This window comes from Fundulus heteroclitus, chromosome 3 (assembly GCF_011125445.2).
Source record: "Fundulus heteroclitus isolate FHET01 chromosome 3, MU-UCD_Fhet_4.1, whole genome shotgun sequence".
Classification (NCBI taxonomy): domain Eukaryota; kingdom Metazoa; phylum Chordata; class Actinopteri; order Cyprinodontiformes; family Fundulidae; genus Fundulus; species Fundulus heteroclitus.
In genome coordinates this window covers 33,968,359-33,980,994 of record NC_046363.1, presented here as the reverse complement: position 1 = coordinate 33,980,994, position 12,636 = coordinate 33,968,359, and the positions used below count along the sequence as shown (strand labels likewise).

General features: G+C 39.8%; 1 protein-coding gene across 4 annotated transcripts in view; it reads right to left on the bottom strand.

Annotated features, from left to right (window-relative positions):
• Positions 1 to 10,057: 10,057 nt before the first annotated feature.
• The window catches only part of map7d1a (MAP7 domain containing 1a), a 59,358-nt gene continuing 56,779 nt past the window's right edge, over positions 10,058 to 12,636 (bottom strand). For all 4 annotated transcript variants that reach the window (XM_036135256.1, XM_036135259.1, XM_036135258.1 and 1 more), the window contains one exon: positions 10,058 to 10,934. In XM_036135256.1, coding sequence (XP_035991149.1) covers positions 10,924 to 10,934 — 11 coding nt within the window. In that variant the 3' untranslated portion in view covers positions 10,058 to 10,923. The remainder of the gene's footprint in view (positions 10,935 to 12,636) is intronic.

Here is a 12,636-nt window from a genome sequence, read left to right as displayed (position 1 = left end):
TTTAATCACTTTTTTTATGTGGTCTGTTGGCATGCATGGACCAATTGGATATAATTTCTGATACTGTTAAACATGCAACAGTACCTATTTCTGTATTTCCAAAGCAGACAGGCTTTCTACTCAGATTTTAAAGTGGTCTTAGGTTGTTTCCTCTGGCTTTCTTAAAAGATTTGTAAGAGGCTCCTAAACTCAGGGGATACACAGGTGCTCTGACCACACAGCAGAAAACTCAGCAAAGAAGCAACTAAACGAATCGGCTTTAGCAGCCTGTCACAAACAGAAGTTTTGGGGAGTGTCTTTGGTTAAAACTATGAAAAATCCCACAGCTTACACAATATGGCGATAAAATAATATGGTGTAAGTTAAAACAAATGTCCTTGGACACCCTTTTGCCTTCTCCATTTCATAGGGTCAACATCGAGTCTCAAACAAAAACGAAACATAATTTGATGTTAAAGCCGTTCTTCGCAAACCAGACATACGGTTGTGTGTGAACGTCTCAGTTAATCAGCAGTTTCTGAAATACGCAAACCAACCTTAATGGCACCAACAACAATACCACTGTCAAAACCATCCAAACCCTCTATCTTTGCCAATCTGACGCTTTGTTTGATTTTCAGAAAGCTGCCTCACCGAGTATTGACGTCTAAATGCATCAAGTTCCTGCCATGTTAATATTTTATTTGCTATGTGTTTTAATCACAAATTGAACTTGTGCACCTAATAAAGTTGCCAGCGTTTGTAAACAGAAATATAATTTCTCTTGTTCAGCAAATATCAAATTTAGACACCATGGGATGTAGCAGACCAAAATTTAAGATGGAGTCAACACTCCAGCAGCAGGGGAATTAGCCCAGGAAATCCATGGCCAGTATAGTCTATCCACCAGCCGAGAACCACTGACTGCATGGAAACAAACTGGCTAGTGGCTAATACCAACAGCCCTTAGCACTTTTAACTATAACACTGTTAGCATTTGAGGTTTTTACTCAGATATGTGCAGGATCTAGTTTTCACAGCAGAGCCATTGTTTTGTAACCTTGCCTGCAAGCTGAATTCTCCGGCACGAGAATTCAGCTTGCAGGCAACTCAAGAGGATGTTTTGTAAAATGTTCTACTTTGACAGTAGAACAACAAGTGCCTTTACTAGCTTACGTTATTGTGCTTCCTCATAGCAGCTGCTGCATACGTTTTCATTTGATACCATGATTGGCTGAAACCAACCTTTGGTAGGCGGGCACTAGGTTTCGATTTGTCCAATCAGCTTTGAGAGTTCTTCTCCTTTCCCCAAATGGATTCAATAGGAGCAGTCCCCGATTGATAATGTACAGCACATTATCTATATGGATGACCAGGTTAATTGTTTTGCTGTCTGGTCAGAAGCATGTTAGCTGCTGTAACTGCCAGGCCCCTAAGATAGATTCAGAGTTGTTGCTATGGAGAGGGTGCAACACACAACATACTCTTACTTGTGCGCGCACATGGTGTACATGTACTTGTAGCTTTATATAATCCATCTTGTTTTCCAAGGGACGGACGTCAGAAGTGATGCAAATGTTTCATACAGGTCAACTAAGCTGTGCTTGGCAATCAGCTGCCCTGCCTCCGTCTCAAAGAACTGTATTCTGTTCATCCCTACTTGGTCCGATCTCAACCTGCCGCCTCTTCAGCAGCCAGCTAAGTAACTTGTTCTTCATAAAAGAAGTTCTCTGTTACTTTCCATCAGTCATCCTGATCTTCACAGAAAACCTAAAAGAGTCATTGCAATACATGGAGCAAAAACATATTTTTCCCTGAACAAGAGTGATCACCAAAAACTTACACGCCACCTTTTTTTTTAATCAACTGTTTGAACGATATGAAGTACGATGCATCTCACAGATCCTGTGACCTTTCTTTATGTTTCAAAGACTACTCATTACCGGTTGTAGTTAGATTTTTTTAAGCACGACACTGCTTGCTTTGTCTTACAATTCTTCAGTTTTTTTCGAGCACACACACAGACACTGTACAAGATGATGTCATGGTCCGGTGCAGACTGAAACTTAATTAGATCAAAAAGAAAAAAAATTTCCAAAGGAAACCCAAAAAGACTTTGAAAAAGCAATACGATTACAAAAGACAACTGTTATCAAGACGACACAATAATGTCTGGTCAATGTAAGCAATATTGACAATGAAATGTGTACTTGTGCAAATCCTTTAAAATCACCTTGACCAGAGTTATACCCACAATGTCCCAGTCCACCTCCAAAATAATGCTTGCTTCCGCACAAATGCTCCTTCCAGGTGTCCAACCCTGAACACAATGGCTTTGTACGTTCTATCTGAACATACCCTTAAATGGTGAACTTAATCTAAATGCTATAATGTGTAATCCTGTTCAGAAACTCTTTTTGTTATACTGGTTGAAATGGTCCTTCAATCCTGATAGTTGTAAATACATTATGTATTCAGAAAAAAAGGAGGTTAAAAAATTTGATCTCTGTGGCAGCTGCAGGCCTGTAAAAACTCTGACCAATCCCTGCCGTTCGGGCCGAATGGCAGGGATTGGTCGTGTGCATGCACAGTTATTTAAAAACGGACTTCGGAAACTTCTGGAAAAATCGCACACTCTAACTTTAATTCACACGTTTTACACTATTTTCCCTATAATGGAAGGTTGATTAATGCAGCGATAGCTTGCATGATGTCACCATGCTTGGCTAATTAGTAAGATGCTAAACTACAAGCTTAATAAATCTGGAACATTTTCACAGTTTTTGAAAAGTTAATATAAACATGTATAGTCCGCCTTTAGCCCCCAGATTATGTTTTTTGTAGCAATGCACAGATATGGGACCTCATTTCTAAAGCTTGCGTAGCTTCACACAAAGGCTGAATATAGCGTGCGCTACTTTCCAAGCAAAGACAGTGATCTATAAAGAAAAACTTGACGTCAGAATGTGCAGTCCCTCACGCAAACTTTCATCCATGCATAAGCTGATTTTGGAGACAGGGGAAATTGGCAAGGCAGATGGTGAAGTGGTGAATTGGTGAATTGCAGCCACACTGTAAGATGATTCCTCTCAGATGTTCAATTTCACTCCATATCAAACTTAAACCTTAGATAGAGTTCATCATAAGCATTCAAAGCTGCAGTGTTATTCTTTCTTGCACTGGTGAGCCATAACACACTGCAAAAAGGGAACTAATAGTACAATTTTCTTGAAATTACTATATTTTACCTTGATTTGAACAGCTAAATAAGACCATTTGCCTTTGGAATGAGTATTTTGTACCCCTAAAATAAGATAATTAGATATCCTGTACTTGAAATAAGATGATGGAGATGAATTGTTCTTAAATTCAAAAATCTAATTCCATTAGCAAATAGTCTTATTTACCTGCTCAAATCAAGGAAAAACACACAAATTTCAAGAAAATTTTACTTACTTTGAGTTCCATTTTTGCAGTGCATCGGGGCCTTTCAATTTAATAAAAAAGGCCCATAAACCAACTTTAATCTTAAATTAAAGTACACACATTTCATTGGGTGTTCTACCATCAGATTTCCCACCTCGTCCCCCCTGGACATCAAAAAGGTTCGCTTTTTAACAAGTTATTTTAATGTGGACAACATGTGCTTTCACCTCAGATTTACACATAAAGGCCTTTCTCTGTTTTGTTTTTCAGTCTCTTTGCTCTTTTCTCTGTAGTAGCCATTGGTAACCCTGAAATAACATTGATCCTCTGATTCACTTAAATACACATTGCCATTCATGAGGTGCTTTGCATTGTACATTTATGGTTGAATGAAGACGTGTAGAAGGGAGACATCAGGCAAAACCTGGTGTGCAAACGTTCAGGAGCAGTTGTGATTTATAAAGGCAAATTGTTTGGTGGTGGTGCGTGCCCATGACTTTATAAATCTTTTTATTTATTTTTTTGCCATGTTTTTGGCTTGTGGGTGTACGCAGACTTTTAGTATAGATCTTACGCAATGTTTTATAAAGGAGACGTCAGGTTTTGAATGGATCAAATCAATTTCCTTGAAGGCCTGACTTGAAGATTGTTTGTGTGTATTTTTATTCTTATTCAACAATTAAATGTAACAAAAGACTATTAAAGAAGAAAGGTTTTAAACCATGATGGAATTTTTATATTCATGCAAAGAGTATGCTCCAGACCTGTAATTGATCTTTGACTGTACTCAACTTAAGGTGAATCAACAAACATGCTGATGCTTGCATTAGTGGCAGTTCTGAATAACACACACAAAAAAAAATAGATTTTGATCTGTGGCCAATCAGTTTTTAAGGAGTTAAACAACGTCAACATTCGGTTGTTAGCAGTACGGTTATTCAGACCCGCACTTTATTGACTGTTTAGAATCTCAGACAGTGAGAATCAAATGCAAGTGCACTCATAAAACAGATCAACTGCCCGATAAAATCTGTTCCACTTTATCCGTTCTTGCTTTTATTTGCACGAGACGCCTTCGGCTCACAGTGACATGAGCGCAGAGAGCTTCAGGGAGGTCACCAGTTCCTCAAACACTTGAGGTTTAGTGAAACACTATACACACAAGGGGACCGCTCTCTAAAAGAGCAGCCATATCCAGTCGATGGTATAAATAATCTAACCTGAGAGGTTCCCTGGTCACTCTCTAATCAGGCCATCTCTTGTCACAATAGCTGAGAGGTTGCCTCGCTTGGATAGCGGCGCAGGATTTTCTGCGAGGGCCGTCCACTCGCTGGCCTCTCATTAACACGCTGCCATCTGAGAGCAGCTTTGATGAGAGCCTGTTGCTGAGCAGATAAAGACGGGGGGGGGGGGGTGAGAATAAACACTGAGCAGGGGTCAGGCTTTGATGGCTGCGATAGAGGCTCGATTGTTGCAGCGGCGGTCTTATCTGGAGTGGAACACCGGGGTTTGACCGCCACACTTTGGACCCCTTCTTTATCTTGTTTTAAATGGTAGCCGAGCCGACGCTGTTGCCGTTCTGAAACATTTGCCAGATTCCTCGCAGTCCTCACGTGCAGAGATTTATGACGGGAGCGTGTGTGTGTGTCCCGGAGGAAGCGGGCTGGATTCTGCGCACGGAGAAACTACAAACACAAATGCAAAGCTCTCACATGTTAAGATATAAAAACGCATCGTTTTGTTTTCGTTGCGTCCGTTTTAATTTGACTGTCAAAAGGAAGCTCGTCTCTTCCTGTGCAAGGGAATTAGACGTCGAGTCAAAATGGTGACACCTTCTCGGCTTCTCTGCACGCTGAGGAGATAATGCTCACATCAATCAAAGCGGAGTGGACACAGCAGGTGCTGCTAATGGGAGAGACCCTGTAGACCAGGTGGTCCGGCTATTCCTGGAGAATCTGACCATTCTTAATCAGAATCAACTGTATTTGCCAAGCTTGTGGACACAAACAAGGAATTTGACAGGATTTGACTTCTGATTGCAGAAATAACCTTTATTCGATAAGCGTCGGTGTGTTTTGGATCACCTCTCTCGTCTACATTTGATTTCCCCTCATTTTGTGAGAACTTATTTTAAAACCTGGCACTACTCGGCCTGTAATTGTGCACTGCCCCGCGACACTTCCCAAAAATAGTGCCCACTAATCCCCAAACCCCCTCTGAGAAGTACTACACATTACCACAGATCGACAAGCAGTTCAGCTGCAGCAAAGAAGCAGAGACTTTATTTTTATTTTTTTCATTTTCATTTCAAAGAACTGTGTAAGTACTGGGAAGTGACCAACTGAACACATGTGCCTATGTGGAAAGCATACAAGCTGAAATGTAAAATCAAAAAAAGCCCAGTTACATCACCTGCACTGATGCAGAGCAACACCCTCTTGTGGGGTGATTCCATACAGCTTTTAAGAGCAGGTACAGATGCAACGTTGAATCTGAGAGACAACATACCGGTAGTTGAGACTGTCAGCGAGAGCTTATGTTTTGCTCGAGGAACCTGCTTCCTTTAAGTAACCATCTTTTAATCTTTCAAACTGACAATTATTTTATTCTGCAGAACAACAACAAAATATTTAAACGGAAAAGTCAGATTAATAACATGTAACGGCACCTTTTTGTTAGACTATTGTTAACCCAATTATTGCCATTTGTCACCTTTATCTTATTTTCTTAGATCGGGTCCTGACTTGCTAAATATATAATTTTAAACATTTATTCTACAGTGCTTAGCAAAACTATTCCCACTCTGACATTAAAACGTAACAAAATGTGGAAAAGGCCAAACTGCCTAGTAATTTCATTAACTCTATGAGATGTATCAACATAAAGTGGTCCTTTTAAGAAGTGGATAGGAAAAGATTTATGTTTCCAAAGTTTTTTTTCTTTCTTACAAATTAAAATCTGAAAAGTGTAGCGAGCATATCAATTCTCCTACTTTTAATCCAATGCCCTTAAACTCCAGTGCAACCAAGTGGATAACTGAACAATACTGAAGAAACAGCATCATGTAGTGTACATGATGCTGTTATTTTCAGTGGGTTCTTTGGTATTTTATAGACCAAAGAACCCACTGAACAGGTCAGGGATGAAGTTGCTGAAAAGGTTGAAGTGAGGTTAGGTTCTAAAACACTCCAAACTTCAAATATCACATATTATAAAACATAAAAACTGCAAAGACACAGTGTGTCCTGTAAACTAGCGGGCCAGTTGGTGTGGATATCACTGAAAGAAGGAGCCATTAGGCCCACTGTAACTCTAGAGGAGCTGTAAAGGTCCACAGCTCAGGTGGGAGAATCTGTGAAGAAGACGCCTAAAGATTTGTTCTGTGCACTTTATAGAGCAGTGGAAGGGAAGAAGCTTTTTTTTTTTTTTTAAGGACAGGAAATTAAGAATTTGCCATGAAGCCAACACAGCAAACATGGAATAGAATAGAAACACGTTTTTAACCCATAAACTCTGCACAACATCCGCATATTTGCACATTTTGCATCATTGCATCTCCATCTAGCATTACAAATGCTGCCCACAGTTAGTTTTTTAAATGCATTCTTGCACAAATGCCCTTTGCACAATCAAATTCTGTACATACAAATGTTTTTTTTTAAATACTCACCTGTACACTGTGACTTTCTCCTGCATTGTTTACATTTCAATTGTTTTACTATTAAATTCAGTGCTGCACCTTATACTGTATTTTAAATCTACTGTAAAGTACAAGCTGTATTCTTGCACAAATTCTGCACATACAAATGTTTTTTTTTAAATACTCACCTGTACACTGTGACTTCTCTTGCATTGTCTACATTTAAATTGTTTACTTTTAAATCACTGCTGCACTGCACCCTATATTGTAATTTAATTTTACTGCAATTTACAAGCTGTGTGCAACGAAATTTCGTTCTGTACGCACTCTGTGCATACAAAATGACAAATAAAGTTGACTAAGTCTATGTCTAAGTTTATTGTCCCACAATGGGGAATTTCAGGCTCAACAGTGGCAGAAACACTTAGAAAGAAGACACCAGACTTATATTAGATTAAATAATATGAATAAAAGCTGCATTTAAGTTAAGCTGTAAAGCAGAAGAGAAATAAGACTTTTTGGAATGGAAAAAATACAGCGCAATTATTAATAGATAATAATGGAAGGACACCATTTGAAAATGTGCATATAGAAGTAAAAATGTAAAAAATTATTCAGTAGTATACCCTTTTGACTATATCCCTTTCCTAAATCACCTACTTCCCAAAATTTCCATTTTCTATGTTACCCAGAGGAGATTTGCACATGAAAAGACAAGGAGAAACTTCACTGGAACAAAGTACTGGGGGGTGCTGAATACAAATTCATGCCATATTTTCCAGATATTTATTTGAACAAAAAACTTAAAACCAGCCATCTTTCTTCTTCCACTTTGTTCTGCACGTTTTCGTCTGTCACGTGAAAGCCCAGTAATGTGAAGTTTGCAGCTTTGAAATGTCCGACGGGTAGAGATACTTTTACAAGGCCCCCAATCAGGCCTACTAGGAGGCAAGACACCATCCTCACACCATAAACCGTGAACAAGCTATAGTCCTCAGTTCGGCCGGCCTACATCACCGTGACATTTCACAGCTACTTCGAGACATTTAAATCACGCCAGTTCTGCATGATTATCAGCGCGGGATGTCTTCGCGTTTGCATGAAGAGAAACATAAATCGTGTCTTCAGCTGCCTAGCGGGCTGGAAACATTGTCCCAGGCTTGCCAGTGGCCACAAAAATAAAAGCGGTATGAGGAGGGGGAGGCGGCAGCTGGAGTGGCACGTACCACCTGTGGAGATTTTGTAAAAGGAGACCCAAACTGAAATGGACAGCTGAACCAAGTCACTTGCAATGTGTGTGAAGTTTAACACCATTTGGTTTTGCTTGGTGAGCAAGTTTTTCTCCGTCACAAATCCAAGTGAAAACACCTTTTCTTCCGACAAAACGCAAACTAATGAAGTCTCACAAATGTATGTTTGCAAAGTTTACAAATTTGTAAGTTTCTAAACTGATAAATTATCCATGTCAGCTTGTTTTCCAATTTCACAACAAATCCCTAAATCATCAAAAGCATTATCATTTAGAACAAAAAGGTTCTCCGGTTGCATCTGTGAAACTTTCCAGACCACCAACCCAGTTGATAAGAATCTTAGTTTACAGGCATCAGCCAAAGGTTTGATCTCCCTCATTATGATAAACTATGTGAAGAAACTGCAGCTTTTACTGCACCAAAACAAAAAAAACAAAAAACAAAAAGAAAATCATTGAAACAATTAAAATGTTAAGTCTTGGATGCATTTTGACGGTTCACTCCTTAATTTTGGGTAATTATTAAATGCCCACCACTCAAAATCCAAATTAGTCAGGATCTAGGATAGTTTGGATCTTCACTGTTAAAGGTGTGGCAGGGATGAGGCCAGACTAATCCAAATGTTTCGACCGGGCACATTTTTGGAAGGTGGTTTTTCCCCACACCCTTTCTTCCCTCAGACATTAGACCAATCTTATAAATACAGAAATGTTAGGTCATGGTCCGCAAAAGGGGAGGGTAAGCCAAGAAAGGTCATCGCTAAACATGGTGGCTGACCAGAATGCTGCAAGCAATCATTTTAATAGAAAGGTGAGTGGAAGGGGGGAACGCTGCAAAGACAACGGATTACTGGAGCATTTAATTTAATCGTGCAGGGTGTTGAGTTCTGCTTAACAGCTGCCATGTCAGCTTTCTTCCCAACGAGTCATAACATGGGCTGATCTTAAGAGTAATGATTCTGTAGAACGTGGGTTTCACTATGTTGACGTATTGACATAAATCATCTTTACCCTAATATTACCATCCAAAGTAGCAAGTATTGATTCTACCCAGAATCAGACTTTAAGTCCCTTCCAGACATGATATTCTTCAAATCTCCAGCTTAGCTTCATTTGATTTTTCACACTGGGCCTTCTGACTTTGTGGATCAGGGTTCCTGTTTTAAAAAAAAGGTACACATCATACAAAATCCACTTTTTTAGCCTTTAGACACATGAATCTCTAAGAATGCAGAGAACTTGAATGTAGTCTCTCCTGAGACAGCGTAGATATCTTTAAATTCTTTTTGTGTCAAACTTTTCAAGCCGTTCAATTCTTTTTTTCTTTTCTCTACTATGTTTTTGATCAATTACAACAGTTTTTGTTGCGGACCAGTGAAACAAGCTTACAAGTCCCGCAAAGCCGGCATTTTTATTTCTCAGAGTGGGCTGTGAAGTGCCTCCTTTAGATTTAAAGAGACAGCACCATAACGAGTTGCACACCTCAGAACAGAGGTAAATAAAAGGGTGCTTGAGGGTAAATTAAGCAGATGTTCAGACCAAAGCAGTTCTGCTTTAAATAGAAAACAAGTGAATAATTTCGATGTGAAAAGGAACTGATATGTCCCCTTTAAAAAAAAAAAAACTAATTATAAAAGGATTACATACATTGTATCCATACTCCCTTTTTGTACTTATCCAGGCCTAAATTCATATTTATCTCAAAAAACATATAGATGTAGATGGAGTTTGTATGTTGTGAAGAAACTGAGACGAGACTCTAGCATAGACTGCCTGTCTTTATTAAGATTTAGGATACTCCCACTGACCTTACAACACAGCAAAAGTCAATTTAGAGCACAAATAGCTTTTCAAACACCTACAGGTTCAGTGGATCTCAACGCAAATGAGAGAAAAAACTGTCATGCTTGAACAAGTGTGGGAGGACACGTGGCTACGGCAGGAGTAAATCCTTTAGTAGGAAGATGACTTTGTTTTGAACAGCAACAGAGATGAATACTTCATTAGTACATACAGCTTTTTCATACAATCATTCAAAGCTAGTGGACAGACGGCGAGAAGCCGCTTCTCATCAGCTTGCATTTCAAAATGTTTTCCTATTTACTTTACAAAAAAAAACGCTACATGTAGCTTTATACAAACCAGGCTGTAGAATAGCTGGATTATAACTTGACAATCTGCTCTGGGCAGACGAGACTCCCTTTTGTAGAGCTTTAAATCACCAGAGTGGTTCCTTCTTCCTCTGACACGCAGTTCATTTACAGTATTCACACAGACGTGGTGGCCAGTCTTTTATATTCTTCTTTCCATTAAATAACTAAAGAACAAATAAAACAATATTCATCTGTGCTATAGTCAGCAGGAAGCAAGGATGACGCTGAATGTCGTAGAGTCCTGCATCGGTGGCATGAAGATCTTTAGAAATGGTGAAACGGATGCACCTGTGCTCCTTGTGCAGCAGCGCGCTCCGCCTTTTCTCCCGAATGGTTCATCTTCTGTGGGAACCTTCATTTTCAGAGCGGCGGCTTTACATTTGAGAGCATAGATGAAGATTTACGATTGGCACAGGTCACGTTGGCAGGGTTCAGGACAATCTAAGGCGACCGGATCACTCCAACACTGGAAGATGTCACAGCACCTCTGAAAAGGGGGGCACAGAGTGTTAAAGGTTAAGATAAGAAGAATAAACCATTTCATACATACATACATACAGGCTCAACTCAAAACATTTGAAGATCATGGAAAAGATCATTTTAGTAATTCAATTAGAACGAAAGTGCTGATATATTTCAGGAGTTTATCAAATATCAGTTTCTTGGTAAATAAATATATTACAAAGTATCAATAGCAATATTTTTAGCTCAAAAATGTTGTATTGTTAAGGCCTGCAGACTGGTGGGAAGGACTGCTGATCTAAGAGTTGGCTGTTTCAGGCAGATGTATCAACACACATTAAAGGAAACTCAAGTGGAAAGAAAAAAGGTGCAGAAGCAACAGGGGCAACCACAACCTCGAAAGGATTTTGAGCCAAAGCCCGTTCAAGAATTTGGGGGGAGATTCACAAGGCGTGGACTGCAGCTGGAGTCGGTGGTGCCACCAGACACAGACGACCAAATGTGAAAATGCTTGAGCTTGAAACCGTGCTCAACTGTCCAGTTCTTTCTGTCCTTACCCCAGGCGAGACGCTTTGTCTCGAGTAGCTTAAAGAATCCACCGACTTCAGCTGCAGTTGACACCTTGCAAATCATCCCCAAATTCTTACATTGTCAAAATGAGCAGAAACAGCTTGAAAAAAGCAACTTTGTGTGTAATGAATATATGAGACTTGTTACGAGAAAAGCAGGAACAAGTTGGCAGAGCACAAACACAGAAAATCCTTCAGTTTCTGAGAAATTTAGTTTTAGTTTTATTAAGAAATGCGCCAGATGAAGTTACAAAAAAAAAAAAAAAAAATTCTTTAAATTACGGTTTGAGGTTTTAAAATGGTAAACTTGGCCTGTTTTCAGCTTAAAGTCCAGCCGACCGATATCTGCAAGGTTGGGGAGGGGAAACCTACAGCTTGTTTGCGTGGCCCCGCGGAGGCTTTTGTTATTCATGTGGACCAATAAGTTGCATACCTGAAGAAAACATATGGTTACTTTAAAAAAGAAACTGAGTTTCTGTGGCTGGTGAAGATAGAGCGAGCTGACCGGGTCGCCCCAGAACAAAGCCGCGGCTGTTACAACGCTCCTCTCTGGGAGTAAATGTTCACCAGCACCGACGGCGGACTCTCTTCAGATTCAGAATCAGAAGGAGATGAAGTGGAAAAATTCTCATCTGCTGACTTTATAGAGCATTCTTGGCTTCCCGCTGACTTTAACCGAAGTTGAAGAAAGCTTTGGGTTTGCGGCAGAGGAGCGAGAACGTAGGATATCAGAAGCTGTCGCCAGCACATTTGCAGAAGACAGAGACAGCAAAATGGAGAAGATGCATCACTTTGACTGCAAATGCTGCGGGAGAAAAAGGGAAAAGAATTGTGCACTTGGGACACAGTGCTGAACCAGAAACCTTCTCCAGAGATCATTTGCAACAGCGGCAGGACATGAGAACCATCAGACACGGGGTGAGTTTGAGAACCTGCATTCTGAGCAGACACATTGATCACCAACCCCGAAGCGGCTGTCTTTGGTCTAGAAATGCATAACCACTCCTATTCAGTGACAGGGATTACGCCGGTACGCATAAAGCACCATTTTAAAGTTTTTAAAAAACAAAATGAGCAATTAAAGAGAATATGCAGTCATGATGCAGCTTGCAGACAAAAAACATGCAGCAATAAAAAAAAAAAAAAAAAAAACGTAAA